Below are 15,391 nucleotides of genomic sequence, written 5' to 3'. Positions count from 1 at the left end.
TAGTATATAATGTATTTTATGTGTATATCATATATACTATATTATTTTTTAATTTTTAAATTTATGTATAATGAAATTTACTTTTAATGAAATTTACTTCCATGGGGACTCAGTTGTATGAGGTTTAATATATCCATAGACTCTTGTTACCACCACCAGAAAGATACAGAACAATTCCAGTTTCCCAAAGAATGACCTTGTGCTGCTTTTGTCTTAGGCAAACCACCCTCCATACCAGTCCCTGGCAATCATGGATGTCTTCCCTGCCCCTATAGTTTTATCTTTTCCAGAATGTCATATAAATGGAATCATACTGCATATAATCTTTGCAGCTGATTTCTTTCAGTTAATACAGTGCAGGTGAGATTCATCCATGTCACTGCATGTATCAGTAGTTCATTACTGCTGAGTACTGTTTCATTATGTGGATGTACCACAGTTTATTTTTTCACGTACACATTGAAGGACATGTGCACTGTTTTTGGTTTTTGACTGCAGATTAAATATCCCTTATCCAAAATGCTTGAGACCAGAAGTGTTTCAGGTTTCAGTGTTTTTGGATCTTGTAATATTTGTATATAAATAATGAGATATCTTGGGGATGGGACCCAAGTCTAAGCACAATATTTATGTTTCATATACACCTTGTATAAAATAAGGCCAAGGTAATTTCATACAATATTTTAAATATTTTCGGTGCATGAAACAAAGTTTGTATTAAGTACTTATGTGTGGAATTTTCCACTTGCATCACGTCAGTGCTCAAAAAGTTTTGGATTTGGGAGCATTACAGATTTCAGATTTTTGGATTTGGGATACTTAATCTGTATTATAACTAAATATTGCTATTTTTGTGTACAATTTTTGTGTACAAGGTTTTCTGTGAACTTAAGTTTTTATTTTATTAGAATACTTAGGATGGTTGAGGCATATATGATAGGTATGTATTGAACATTTTAATCAAACTGCCAAACTGTTTTCCAGGATTCCTGTACCATTTCTGCATTCCCACTAGCAGTGTATGAAAAACTTCAGTTGCTCTACATACTCACCGTTTTTCATGCTAGTCATTCTAATAAGTTCATAGTTATATCTCAGTATGATTTTAATTTGCACTACTATAATGATTATGATATTGAGCATCCTTGCATCTATTCGACAGATACATATTTTCTTTAGTGAAATGTCTGTTTAAATATTTTGTTCATTAAAATTTTCTTCTTAATTTTGAGTTTTGAGAGTTCTTTATATATTCTGGGTACAAATATTTTCTGTCAGTATGTGGCTTGTCTTTTCTTACAGTGTCCTTCACAGGGGAGAAATTTTAATTTTGATGAAGTTTACTTATATTCAGTTGTATAATACATTTTGGGTTAATTTTTGCATATGGAGTGAGGAATGAGTGTAAGTTAACATTTTTGCATGTGGATGTTCAGGTGTTCCAGCATCATTTGGTCATATGATTATCCTTTTTCCAATGTTGCCTTTGCACCTTTATCATAGACTAATGGACTATATTTCTAAACTCTAGTTTGTTTCCTTGTTCTGTGTGTCTATCATTTTGTCCATACTACATTGTTTTGATTACCGTAGTTTTTTTATGTCTTAAAATTATTGTGCAATTCTTGCATATCCCCCCAAAATTGTTTTGCATATTCTAGTTTTTATTTACCTTTCCATAGAAATTTTAAACTTAGTTTACATCCACAAAATGCCCTGTTGGGATTTTGATTGAAATTGCATTAAGTCTATAGGTCAATTTGGGGAGAATTGACGACTAACTTGAGTCTTACTACATGAACATGGAATGTCTCTTCATTATTTATACGTTTAAAAAGTTTTCTTTAATCACTATTTTAGAATTTTTAATGTACAGGTTCTGTAGATGTTTTGTTAGGGTGAAAGCAATACTTCTTTGTTGTTGTTACTGTTGGAGCTATTGAAAAGTGGTACTTTAAAAAGGATTTATTTTCCAATTGTTCATTATTGGTATATTGAAATATACCAGATTTTGCTAAACTCACTTATAGGAGCTTTTTTTGTAAATTCCTTGGGATTTTCTACATAGATAATCATGTCATCTGCAAATATTTCTTTCATTCAAATCTAAATGTCTTTTATTTATTTTTCTTCTTATACTGGCTATAGCTTTCAGTAAAATACTGAATCATGGGTGAAGAGAATGAACATCCTTGCTTTCTTCCCAGTTTCTGGGGAAACACCTAGTCTGTCATCATTAAGTATGATGTTAGCTGTAGGTTTTTTGTTTTCTACTTGCTTTGTTTCAGATTGAGGAGGTCTCTTATTCCTAGGTTACTGAGAGTTTTTATCATGAATGGATGTTGAATTTTGTAAAATGGTTTTTATTAGTAATTGATATGGCTATGTGGTTTGTCTTGTTTCATCAATTAATTATGATGAATTACACCTTTTTTTTTTTTTTTTATTGAGATGGAGTCTCGCTCTGTCGCCCAGGCTGGAGTGCAGTGGCGCGATCTTGGCTCACTGCAAGCTTCGCCTCCCAGGTTCACGCCACTCTCCTGCCTCAGCCTCCCAAGTAGCTGGGACTACAGGCACCTGCCACTGCGCCCTGTTAATTTTTTTGTATTTTTGGTAGAGATGGGGTTTCACTGTGATCTTGATCTCCTGACCTCGTGATCCACCCGCTTCGGCCTCCCAAAGTGCTGGGATTACAGGCATGAGCCACCGCACCCGGCCACTTACTGTTTTTCAAATGTTGAATCAGCCTTGGATGCCTGGGATAAACCTCACTTGGTCATCATGTTTTATTCTTTTAATATATTCTGGATCAACGTGCTTATATATTGTTGAGGAGTTTTTGCATCTGTGTTCCTAAGGTATACTGTCTATACCTCCTTGTCTTGTATAACTAAGTGACTTGGACCTTTTTGATGTCTATAAATGCTTATTTAATGATAGTTCCTTCAAACTGAGCTGTTACAGTACAGTTTACCTCTCCCTCAATTTTGCTTTGTTTTATTTTTTGTTTTGGTTGAGTGGTATCTTAGTATGTTTGGGCTGCTATAACAAGGTACCTTAGACGGGGTAATTTATAAATAATGGAAATTTATTGCTCACTGTTCTGGAGGCTGGGAAGTCCAAAATCGAGGCACTAGCAGCTTTGGTGTCTATTGTGGGCCCATTTGTCATACATAGTGTCGTCTTTGTGTCCTTACATGTTGGAAGGGGTAAATAAACTCACTCAGGCCTCTTTTATAAGGGTACCAACCTCATTCATGAGGGATAGTCCTTATGACCTAATTACCTCCGAAAGGCTCCACCTCTTAACGCTATTACATTGTGGATTAAGTTTAACATATGAATGGGGGCAGGCAAAAACATTCAGGCCATAGCAGGTAAAATCAGAGCATTTCGGCCGGGCATGGTGGCTCACGCCTGTGATCCCAGCACTTTGGGAGGCCAAGGCAGGCGGATCACGTGGTCAGGAGATCAAGACCATCTTGGCTAACACGGTAAAAATCTGTCTCTACTAAAAATACAAAAAATTAGCCAGGCATGGTGGCATGCACCTGTAGTCCCAGCTACTCAGGAGGCTGACGCAGGAGAATCACTTGAACCCAGGAAGGGGAGGTTACAGTGAGCCGAGATTGCACCACTGCACTCCAGCCTGGGCGACAGAGTGAGACGCTTAACTTTTTTTTTTTTTTTTTTTTTTTTTTTGAGAGAGTCTCGCTCTGTTGCCCAGGCTGGAGTGTAGTGGCACGATATCGGCTCACTGAAAGCTCCGCCTCCTGGGTTCACACCATTCTCCTGCCTCAGCCTCCGGAGTAGCTGGGACTACAGGCACCCACCACCACACCTGGCTAATTTTTTGTATTTTTAGTAGAGACGGGGTTTCACTGTGTTAGCCAGGATGGTCTTGATCTCCTGACCACGTGTTCTGCCCGCCTTGGCCTCCCAAAGTGCTGGGATTACAGGCGTGAGCCACCGTGCCTGGCCAAAAAGAGTTTTTATCAGCCAAAATGTTTTTGATTTTCATTTTTCGTTTTCTTTATATGAAATAGGTTTATGTGGATAGCTTTATATGAAACTTGCCTCCTATCTTCTGTATTTTTTGAAATACCTTAAATTATCCTTGGTTAATGTGATATTCCACATGGAAGAGATCAGAGGTTTCAGTTGTTTCTAGGACTCTTACTTTCTTAGTTCTTAAGTTCTTTTCTTAGTTATTGATATTTATATATCAAGAAAATCACCCTATATTAGAAAAATGTGCTGCAAATACTCTAGTTTATGTGGTTTTTTCTTTATAGTGTTCTATTTCTATGTGGCATTTAACATTTTTTGTATTTACATTTCTCACGCTTATTTTGTTCTTTGTAATAAATTATTTACGAACATTTTCCCCAGTCTGAGATTGAAATATGTATATATGTATGTATATATGTTTGTATTCCTACCTCCCATGGCCTCTTCTAGATCTTTGAATCATTTTGTGTTTATTTTTTAAATCTTAGAGCTGTTTGGTGTTTATTTTGAAGTAGGACATGAGACAGGCTCCAATATGCATATGTAATCAGTCTGTTAATTTTGTGTAGATCAATATCTAGTGGAACTTTCTTCGTTTTCATCACTTTGTGTTTCAGAGTACATTCACGTGCTTCGTATAATCTGTCAGTTTTTTCTCCTGAGTGTACTTCCTCATGGTGAGTGTTGAGGGTATTCAGTGGAGTTGATGGTATGATACATGATTTTGGGAAGATAATGAAAAGCCAGACCATGAAGAACCTCATATGCCATAATTAGTTTTAGCCTCTTTTTAATGGTTGTGTAACTATTGAGAATATTTTATAGGTGAGTTATATTTGCTCTTACAGAGGATCCACTGTGGCTAAAATTTGTAGAATAGATGGAATAAAGGAAAATTAGATAAAGCCTATTGTAGTAATTCAGGAAAGATATAATGGTGCATAGAAATAATACAGCCATAGTGGGGGTGTCATTTTCACAGAGCTTGGGGTTAATTGGGCGTGGGAGAAAGGAAAGAAGGGTCAAGGATGGTACTCAGACTTCTGAGTTTGGCTAGTAGATTGATCCTCAGAGTACTCATGTTTAGAGTAGTCACTGAGTTTAATTTTGGACATACAGTGTGAATGATTGCAATAGATCCTTTGTCCACATTCACCAAATGTTAACAGTTTGCTATGTTTACTTTATAATTTGTCTCTCTCTCTGTCTTTATCTCTTTCACTTTGTGTGCATGTGTGTGTGCGTGTATCTGTGTTTTCTGACCCATTTGAGAAGTTTGTGGACATGATGCTTGCTCTTCTAATTCTAATTACTTCATTGAATGTTTCCTTGAAACAAGCTGTGAATTTCAAAATCAAGAAACTAACATTGATTCAGTATTGTTAGCTAATCTACAGACCTTATTCAGATTTTGCCAGTTCTCCCAATAGTGTTCTTTATGGGAACAAAACTTCCAGATCTTGAATTGCAGTCAGTTATCATGTCTTTTTAATCTCTTATAATCTGGAAGAGCTTTTCAGTCTATGATTGCTGGAAATTTGAATGGCTTTGGAATTATGTGTGTATATGTTGGGGGTGGTGTTGATATGGGGAACAGACTTGTGATGGTGGTCCTTAGACCACAGAGTATAAATTAGAATCAGGAATGGACTCTGGGGAGATGGATTTTCTACTGTCTAGTTGCTGGAAAGGTAGAAAACAGATCTTCTACTCAAGGATGACTGCCTTGATTTGTTTTTTTACCTGAGATAAATAATTTGGCTTTGATAATTTGGTTCAGGAAGTAGGTGAGACTGATGCTTAGATATGTTTTTATCCTTAAGTAGCATAGAATTTACATGGCATATACATGACTATGTAAATTCTTCCTACCTGGAAACATAGCACCAAATAGAAAAGGACTGGAGTGTGGCCAAAAAAAAATGAGCTTCTTAAATCTGTCTTGGACACACAGTGTTACTGTTAGGTGCTGGCCTCTCTTAAGCTCTCTTGGGAACTTATATATTCCTGTTCTCTGTAGCCATCTTGCTGATATTACGATTCCGTATTTCTGACTACTTACATTCGTTAACCATGTGTGTGTATGTGTGTCTGTTTTCTGTTTGCATATTTATAGAAATTATTTATAGTCTGTCTTTTAAAAGGGAAAGTAGCACTATTCCTTGTCAATACTTAGTCCTCTGTGTTGAATTATACCTTTAATTAAAGAGTGTTATAGGAGTATACGTTTCTTTGTGTCATGTATTGAGTATTGTCTTTATTTTATATCTGTTAAGCCCTCAGATGTGTAGACTAGAGGTATGATCTCTCTATATGCAGCTCTTCTCAGAGATTTATATCTACATGTAGTTGTGACTGACAGTTGTATTATTTGCTGCCACATTTCCAGTTGTGTGATTGAGTAGTTAACAGGCAGGCTTTGTCATTCAACTGGCCTGGATTTTATCCAACTCTGAATTTGGGTAAATTGCTTAATTTTTCCATATTCATTTTTCTCTTTAAAGCGGGGACAACATTGTCAACTTTTTATGACTAACTTTCAGATTTAAATGAGATAATATTAAAATTTAGTTATGGGATCTGGCACAAATTGAGAATGCGAAAACAGTAGTTATTATTTTACTTCCTGCCATCTGCTTGATTATTATAGTCTGTTCACTCTGAGAATTGAGACTGCCCTATTTTTTAATGTTCTCTCAAAAAATTGTTTAAATGTCTTCTACAGGGTTTTGTCTCCACAATTATCCGTTTACTTGACAGCCCCTCAACATGCATTAGAGCAAAAGCCTTCCTGGTTCTTCTGTATATTTTGATTTATAACCGTGAGATGTTGCTGCTCAGTTGCCAAGCAAGGTAAGATTTTCTCTGATGGTTTCATCAGTAACTTCAATTTAGTGCCTGTTGTATTAGTAGTTGTAGGGTATTTCTTGGCCTCTGTGTATCTGATATTTTTTTTAAGAGTTTTTCCAGGGGTTTAATATTTCACTTGTAATCTCAGCTTGGAAGTACTGAGGACCCAGAGAAGACCTCTGAAACTATAGCAGAGTGAGAAATCCCTGGTGTGCCCTTGATATGGTTTGTCTCTCTGTCCCCACCCAAATCTCACCTTGAATTATAATCCCTGTAATCCCCACGTGTCAAGGGTGGGACCAAGTGGGAGTAATTGGATCATGGGAGTGGTTTCCCCCATTCTGTTCTTGTGATAATGAGTGAGTCTCACCACATCTGATGGTTTTTTAAGTGTCTGGCATTTCCCATGCTGGCACTCACTCCATCCTCCTGGCTGTGAAGGAGTCTGTTTTTCCTTTACCCTCTGCCATTGTTGTAAGTTTCCTGAGGCCTCCCCAGCAGTGTGAATTAATTAAACCTTTTTCCTTTATAAATTACCCAATCTCAGATATTTCTTCACAGCAGTGTGAGAATGGGCTAACACAGCCCTAGATCTGAGAACAATCCAAAGCGCAGGGTGTTGAGATGTTTCTGGTTTGCACCTTTGGGAGTCAATATTAGACCAGTGGCTTGGTTGTAATTTTCCTTATTGTAAGATTCTGGAATAAGTAGCTGAAGGCTCAGAAGGAGGAGCAGGGCAGGGGGTGAGAGTTTATGGACTGGTCCTAGGAAGGACAGGTCTTTCTCCTGGCTTGTAACTCTTTCCTCTAAAAGGAGGAGCTGTTCTAGATGCTCCTCAAGTTTGCTTCATGTTCTGATGCTTTCTGATTAACACCTTCTGAACCATCTGATCCGTGCTGTATTGAAGCCCAGAGGAGCCCTGACAGTTTGGTTTAATGTCTGTTTCTAGATCCAGGGTTTTACTTGTTCTAGAATACTGAGCAGAGCCTGGTATTGCTGAGATTGATCTAGATTAGGGGTTGACAATTTTTTTTTTCCTGGTAACAGTGAGAGAGTAGGCTTTGTAGATCAAGAGGCAAAATTGGGGCGATTACATACCTACCTATATAACAAACAAGACAACAAATTTCCATGTGTATTTTTGGAGACAGGGTCTTACTCTGTTGCCCAGGCTGGAGTGCAGTGGTGTAATCATGGCTCACTGGAGCCTTGCTCCCCACACCAGGCCCAAGCGATCCTCTCACTTCAGCTTCTGGAGTAGCTGGGACTACAGGTTCATGCCATCATGCCCAGATACTTTTTAAAATGTTTTGATAGAGACAGGGTCTCACTGTGTTGTCCAGGCTGGTCTTGAACTGCTGAGCTTGAGTGATTCTCTTGCCTCAGCTTCCCAAAGTGCTAGGATTACAGGCATGAGCCACCATACCCAGCCCACATGTTTTTTATTGACATAAAAATATACCAATATTAACTGAATGAAATTTTTCTTTTGTAATACAGGTCTGTTAGGGAGAAGAAGAGAATTCTTTTTTCGGGGAAGGGGGAGATAACATTTTGCTCATTTGGGGATCAAAGTTGGTGTCCTTATCATTAAATCAGTTGCAAATGTTTTTCTCTTAGTGCTGATTTTTAATGTGATTTAATGTGTTTTGTCTTTGAAAATGTCTTCACACAGATAGATACTGCCAAATAACAATATCAACTCATGAACATATGATTTTAATTGAGGAGATTTGTCACTGGGAAGGCATTTGTATAATTCTGTTAGATTCTTCTCTTGATTTTTGTGTTTCAGGATGTCATTACATTGTAGATCAGTCACTTCCAATTGAGGGGTGTGGAATTTCCTAACAAACCTCCTTGTTTCTCATCTTTTAGGGATCACTGGTTTTCCTTGTCCAATGTCTTGAAGTGTGATGTTTCATGTATTTTGGCTATTTTTTGGTTGTTTTAGATGGGAGGGTGAATCCTGTTTCTGTTAGTCCATTATGGCCAGAAGTGGAAGTTGCTCGTGTCTGTTTATTTTTAATGGCCCCACTGCTGGCTTTGCTACCTCTGATTTGTCTTTGCGTTTACCATCATTTTTCACTGGAACAACTAATATAGCTTCTCAACAGTTCTACCGTATAGAGTTAGGGCAAGAAAAGAGAAAAACAAAAAAGGGACAAAATAAAACAATAAAAGAGAAAGAACAAGTAAGAAACTTTCTCAATGGATGCTGTTAGATCATTTCTTGTACTCACAGTCTGGTTTCTATATAGGAGCTAGAGTACCTACACACTGCAAATCAGCTTTTGTTTCTTCCCTGCTCGGACTCCTCCAGTAACACCCAGTCACTCTGAAATAATACCCCTGTTCCTCACCATGTCCTACCTGTCCTGCCTTGTCTAGTTCTTGCCCTTGTGTTAGCCCTTGTCTTCTTTGGGCACACTCCATTTGAGCCCCATGGTTTGTCTGTTGCATTTTCAATACACTAAGCCTATGCACTCACCTCAGGGCTCTTCTTGGTTGCTGTTTCCTGTGCCTATGATCTCTTCCTTCAGATGCTTGCATGACTGGCTTCCTCAGATCATTCAAGTCTCTGTCCAAGGTTTACTTCTTCTGAGAGCCACTCTGATGATGCTATCTAAAATACTTCCTGTAACCTCAGCTTCAGAAGCTCTTTAACTGGAAGGAACTAAACTACTTACACCTTCAGAGATTGGTTATGACACATATGGTCCTTCCTCCCTGGGAATTGCTGTGACTTATCTCTGAATAAATGTTTAGAAGCTGAAGCAGTGGTGGGAACATAGTGGTCTGAAGGCATGCCCCTGACACTGACCTCCACTCTTCTCAGTCTCTGGAGCAACACAACAAACAGGGTGAGTGTAGAGAGAGGGTCTGGAAAGTGACCTTAGCCTTGCAGGGGAGGTAAGGTAGGCTCCATTTTTCCTGCACTGTGTGGCAGAGATGGTGCTCCTGTCTTTGGGCTCCTAAGCTCAGCATGAATAGTAGAACTTGGAGCTTCTGCAGGGTCTAAAATGCAGATGCTTTCTACATATGGTGGTTTGGGCTTGCAGTCTTATTCCCACAAGATCTTGAGCAGAACGGAAATGGTGGGCCAATCTGTCCCTGTCTGTAAGGTTCTAGAAAGACTACACCACCTTCCTGCCCTTGAAGAGAACAGCTCCCTCTTAATACCTGCTTCTTTGCCACACCCGTCCTGATTGGGTACTGAGTAGGTTAAGAAGTCAATAGGCAGAGATTTGTCCCAGCCCATTTAGGGAAACATGGTACTTGAAAGAGAAAGAACGGGAAGAGCAGGCTGGCCCGCCCGCCCTCCCTCCTTCCCTCCCTTTCTCTCTCTCTCTCTTTCTCTCTCTCTCTCTTTTTTTTTTTTTTGAGGTGGAGTCTCACTTAATCTCAGCTCACTGCAATCTCCGCCTCCCGGGTTCAAGCAATTCTCCTGCTTCAGCCTCCTGAGTAGCTGGGACTACAGGCGCCCGCCACCACATCCAGCTAATTTTTGTATTTTTAGTAGAGACAGGGTTTCACTATGTTGGTCAGGCTGAACTCCCGACCTCAAATAATCCACCCGCCTTGACCTCCCAAAGTGCTGGGATTACAGGTGTGAGCCACCACACCTGGCCAGACCAGGCATTTCTTATGGAGGCAGAACTAATGGAAGAGACAGAAAAGGAATTTTAACAAATATTGAAAACTCTACGGAGAAGGCAGTGTTTTTTTTGTTTTGTTTTGTTTTGGAAAGTCTAGAACTGGAAGACAATGGCCTCTGCTAGGGATAGCATTGGTGCTTTGAAAGGCAATATTAAAGGGTACATTAAACCATTCAGAGCAGGTGACAAAGACATGGAAACTTGAGAGGAAACAGTAAGAAATATGGAGTGGAGGTCCAGGAGATCTCACATGCCAAGTGCCAAGAACATTAGGAGGAGTAAAGAACAGATGGAGGAGGATTTCCAATTGAGGAAATCATAGCAGTAATCTTCTGGTTGAACGTTTTCTCTTCTGATACTGTACTCAAATGAGAATAAAAGAATTAAAAGGCACAAAACCACAAGGGCAGAAGCAAAGGGAAAGATGGCTAAAGCAAATGAATGTTGTTACCTTGTCTTTGTATTTTGGAAGTTGAAAATTACCAGACTCCATCATTAAAGGCAGTGCCCGTTTATTAAACTGACAGTTTCCATGGGTCAGGAGTCTGGGCTTGGTATAACTGGATCCTCTGCTCACATCTCACATACTTGATGTCAAGGTGTTGGCTGGTGCTGAGATTCTCAGTTGAGGCTCGGAGTCCTCTTCCAAGCTCGCTGGTTCTTGGCAGAATTCATGTTCTTGCAGTCTTTGGACTGACATCCTCACTTTCTTGCTGGTATTTGCCTGGGGTTCATGCTCAGCTTCAGGAATCTGTCCTACTTCATTGACAGTTTACTGCATACCTGTTTACTTTCTCTTGGTGGCCAGCAAGATTGCTTCTCATGCCTTGAGAAGCAGGCACTCATTCCCCTCATGCTTCAGACATCTTTGACTTCCCTCCTCTGCCATCAGTCAGAGAAAATGAGTTTTAAATGTCTCACTTGATTAGCTTAGGCTCACTCAGATTATCTATGTGTCTTAAGATTAATGGATTTGGGACTTTAATTATGTCTTCAAACTCACTTCCCAATACAGATGCTCCTTGATTTACAATGGGGTTACATTTCAATAAACCCATCATAAGTTGAAAATATCATGTCAAAAATGCATTTAATACATCTAACCTACTGAACATCATAGCTTAGCCCGTCCTACCTTAAATGTGCTCAGAACACTTACATTAGCCTATAGCTGGGCAAAATCATCTAACGCAAAGCCTATTTTTTATTTTTTTGAAATGGAGTCTCGCTTAGTCATGCAGGCTGTAGTGCAGTGGTGTGATCTCGGCTCACTGCAGCCTCTGCCTTCCAGATTCAAGTGATTCTCCTGCTTCAGCCTCCTGAGTAGCTGGGATTACAGGTGCATGCCGCCATGCCTGACTAATTTTTGTATTTTTAGTAGGGACGGGGTTTCACCACGTTGACCAGACTGGTCTCGAACTCCTGAGCTGAAGTGAACCACCTGCCTTGGCCTCCCAAAGTGCTGGGATTACAGGTGTGAGCCACCGCTCCCTGCCCACAAAGCCTGTTTTATAATAAAGTGTGGAATATCTCATGTAATTTATTGAATACCACCCTGAAAGTGAAAAGCAGAATGGTTATATGAGTATTCCATGTTTGGTTTCTACTGAATATTGTTTTTGCACCATTGCAAACTAACATATCATAAAATCGCAAGTTGAATCATTGTAAGTTGGGGACCAGCTGAAGTATCTAGATTAGTGTTTGAATAGCCGGGATGGTGGGGCTTTGGGGGCAGGGGGATCTTTAGCATTCTGCCAACCACCACCATCCCCAGAATGGAGGGCTACACAGTTGTGGAAAGGCACAAGGAAGATGTCTGTACACAGCCATGGAATCATCTACAAGATATTATTATCCTGATAAAAGTCAGATGTAGAACAGTATTCATAGCATACTATTAATACCTTTTTGTCTAAGAAAGGGGGTGAAAACAGAGAGGATATGTGCCTTTACTAATATTTTACAAAAGACAGAATGGAAAGTTAAATAAATTACAAGAGTGATAATTTACAGGATTAGGAAGAGAATAAGGAAGGTGCAGGGGCAGGAGTGAGCTATGCTTCTCTGAATGTACCTGCTTTATGGTCTAGACTTAAGAACGATGTAAATGTTTTATGTAATGTTAAAAATAGAAATAAAAATGAAGTGGTCTTTAAAAGTTGAAAACAATCTGTGTATCAAGTTTGTGGTATGATTCCCCAGGGAAGAGATATTTAAAGTGAGTGCTTTTAAAGCACAGTATTATGGCAGAATATTTCTTTCATAATGTATTTTAGTGACCAAAATCCCATTAAGAAACCTTAAACTGCATTCAGTGTTCTTCTTGTCAGTGTTAATATATGTATTGCCATTTGAAACTATTATTTATATATATATATATATATATGGTATGTGCGTGTCTGTGTGTGTGTATATATATAATATATATCGTGTGTGTATATATGATCTCTATATATGGGGTGTGTGTGTGTATATATATATATGTGGCCTCTCTCTCTATATATGGCATATATACGTCTCTATGGTGTGTGTATGTGTGTGTGTGTATATATATATATATAGTCTCTACATATGGTAAGGTAAAACTAACAATTATGCTAATTCCAGTAATAACCAGTATTATCAGTGTAAAATAAAATGTACAATTATAAAAATATAAGTAAAATTCTCTCATCCTTAATTTGACTCAAAAGTGTTAGGATAAACTTATTTATTTTTCTATCTTTTTAAAGAAAGTATATATTTCATAGTTGTGTCTACTTGTGTTAGTTTGCTCAGGCTGTCATAACAGAGTATGACAGATTGGGCAACTTAAACAACATAAATTTATTTTCTCACAGTTTCATCGGCTACAGATCCAAGATCAAGGTGTCGACAGGTTTGGTTTCTGGTGAGGTCTTTCTTCTTGGCTCACATAGAGGGCTGCCTTCTTCCTGTGTCCTCGCATGGCCTTTCCTTTGTGTGTGTGCACTCATGGTGTCTTTTCCTCTTTAAGGACACCATTGCTGCTGGATTAGGTGCCCCCCCACATGGTGTCATTTAGCCTTAATTACCCCCTTAAATCTCCAAATACAGCCTTATCTCCAAACACACACCTATCTTCAAATATAGTCACATTGAGGGTTAGGGCTTCAACATATGAATTTTGGGGGGAACAGAATTCAGTTTATAACACTAAGAAGCTAGTATTCAAGTTTTAATTCCTAACTACCATTTTCTACTCAAATCGTGGTCTCTTGTATAAATAGGTTCCAAGTCTCTGGCACAGCTTTGCATTTAGGCCAGAAATGAACAAATTGAGGCTGGGACATGTCATTCCTGAAAGCGAGGAAGTTATCAGAGACTTCTAAGGTCATGTTAAAAAGAATGCAGGAGCCAATGTGAAGGAGCTTCCACTGGCCAAAGATGGAATTTCGAGAGTTCTTTATATATTTTAGACACGAGTCCACTGTCAGATATACGGTTTGCAAATTTTTTCTCTCCATGTGTAGCTTGTCATCTTATCTTAACAGGATATTTTACAGAACCAAAGTGTTGAATTTTAATGGGTTCACTTTATCATTTTTTCCTTTAATGGTGTGTATTTTCGATGTCAAGACTAAGAACTCTGTCTAGATCCCAAAGATTTTCTCCCATGTTTTAAAAAATATTGTTTATGGTTATACGCTTTACATTTAAGTTTGTGATCCATTTTGAGTTAATTTTCCGCATAAAGTATAAAGTTTAGTTAGAGGTTTTCTTTTGGTTTTGGTTTTTGCCTGTGGATATTTAATTGCTCTGGTGTTATTTGTTGAAAAGTCTATCTTTCCTGCATTCAGTTGCTTTTGTACCTTGTCAAAAATCATTTGGGCATATTTGTGTTGGGGTTGCTTCTGGGTTCTCTAAACTTTTCAGTTTATCTGTGTGTCTGTCCCTTTATCAATACAACATTGTCTTGATTACTGTAATTAAGATTACTTGACCATAATAAGGCTTAATATTGGGCAGAGTGATTCCTCTCTTTTTATTCTTTTTTGTCAAGATTGTTTTAGCTGTTCTGGGACCTATATGCTTTTCCATATAAGCTTTGGAATGAGCTTGTTTATATTTGCCAAAACCTGGCTGGGCTTGCATTAAACTAATGCATCAATACAGGGATAGTTGATATATTTACTCTATGGTCTGCTGATCCTTGAATGTGGTGTCTCTCTCTATTTATTTAGTTTTTTTTTTTTAACCTTCTTTCATTAGCATTCTATAATTTCAGCATGTTTTGTTAGGTATATACCCAGTATTTCTTTTTGGAGGGAAGCAATTGTAAATGGTATTGCATCATTAATTTCAATTTCCACATTTAATTGATGTGATTTTTGTGTTTTTTGATTTTATCTTCTACAACGTTACTAAACTCATTTATCAGTTGTAGGTGGTTTTTTTTTTTTTTTTTTTTTTTTTTTTGTAGGTTCCAGGAGATTTTCTATATAGCCAATCATGTCATCTGTAAATGTGGACAGTTCTATTTTTCTTCTCTCTTGTTTGTGTGCCCTTTATTTTTATTGCCTTATTTTAGTATTTAGAATTTCCAGTACTATGTTGAATAAGAGTGGTGAGAACAGATGTTCTTGCTTTGTTTCTGGCCTTGTAGGGAAAGCATTTTTAGGCCTCCACTGTTAAGTATGGTGTTAACTCTAGATTTTTTGTAGATATTCTTTATCAGTGGAGGAAGGTCAATCTCATTCTTATTCTTTATCTCCAATTTTCTTAGAGTTTTTTTTTTTCTCTCATCATGAATGAGTGTTGGATTTTGTCAAATGCTTTTTCTCTATCAATTAATATAACAATATGTTTTTTTAGCTGTTGCTATATTACATTGTTTTTCAAATTCTACA

At 38.1% G+C, this 15,391-nt stretch overlaps 1 protein-coding gene across 19 annotated transcripts in view; it reads left to right on the top strand.

The window, feature by feature from the left end:
• ULK4 (unc-51 like kinase 4) overlaps nt 1-15,391 on the top strand; it is a 714,793-nt gene that overhangs the window by 199,067 nt on the left and 500,335 nt on the right. For all 19 annotated transcript variants that reach the window (XR_010155166.1, XR_010155167.1, XM_063805611.1 and 16 more), the window contains one exon: nt 6,737-6,864. Coding sequence is in view for 17 of the 19 variants with exons in the window: in XM_063805611.1 (XP_063661681.1) it covers nt 6,737-6,864 (128 nt within the window). In the remaining 2 variants the exon portion in view is untranslated. The remainder of the gene's footprint in view (nt 1-6,736; nt 6,865-15,391) is intronic.

Source organism: Pan troglodytes, chromosome 2, assembly GCF_028858775.2.
Source record: "Pan troglodytes isolate AG18354 chromosome 2, NHGRI_mPanTro3-v2.0_pri, whole genome shotgun sequence".
NCBI lineage: Eukaryota > Metazoa > Chordata > Mammalia > Primates > Hominidae > Pan > Pan troglodytes.
The sequence above is the reverse complement of the archived record's forward strand: the minus strand, read 5'-3'. Positions and strand labels throughout refer to the sequence as shown.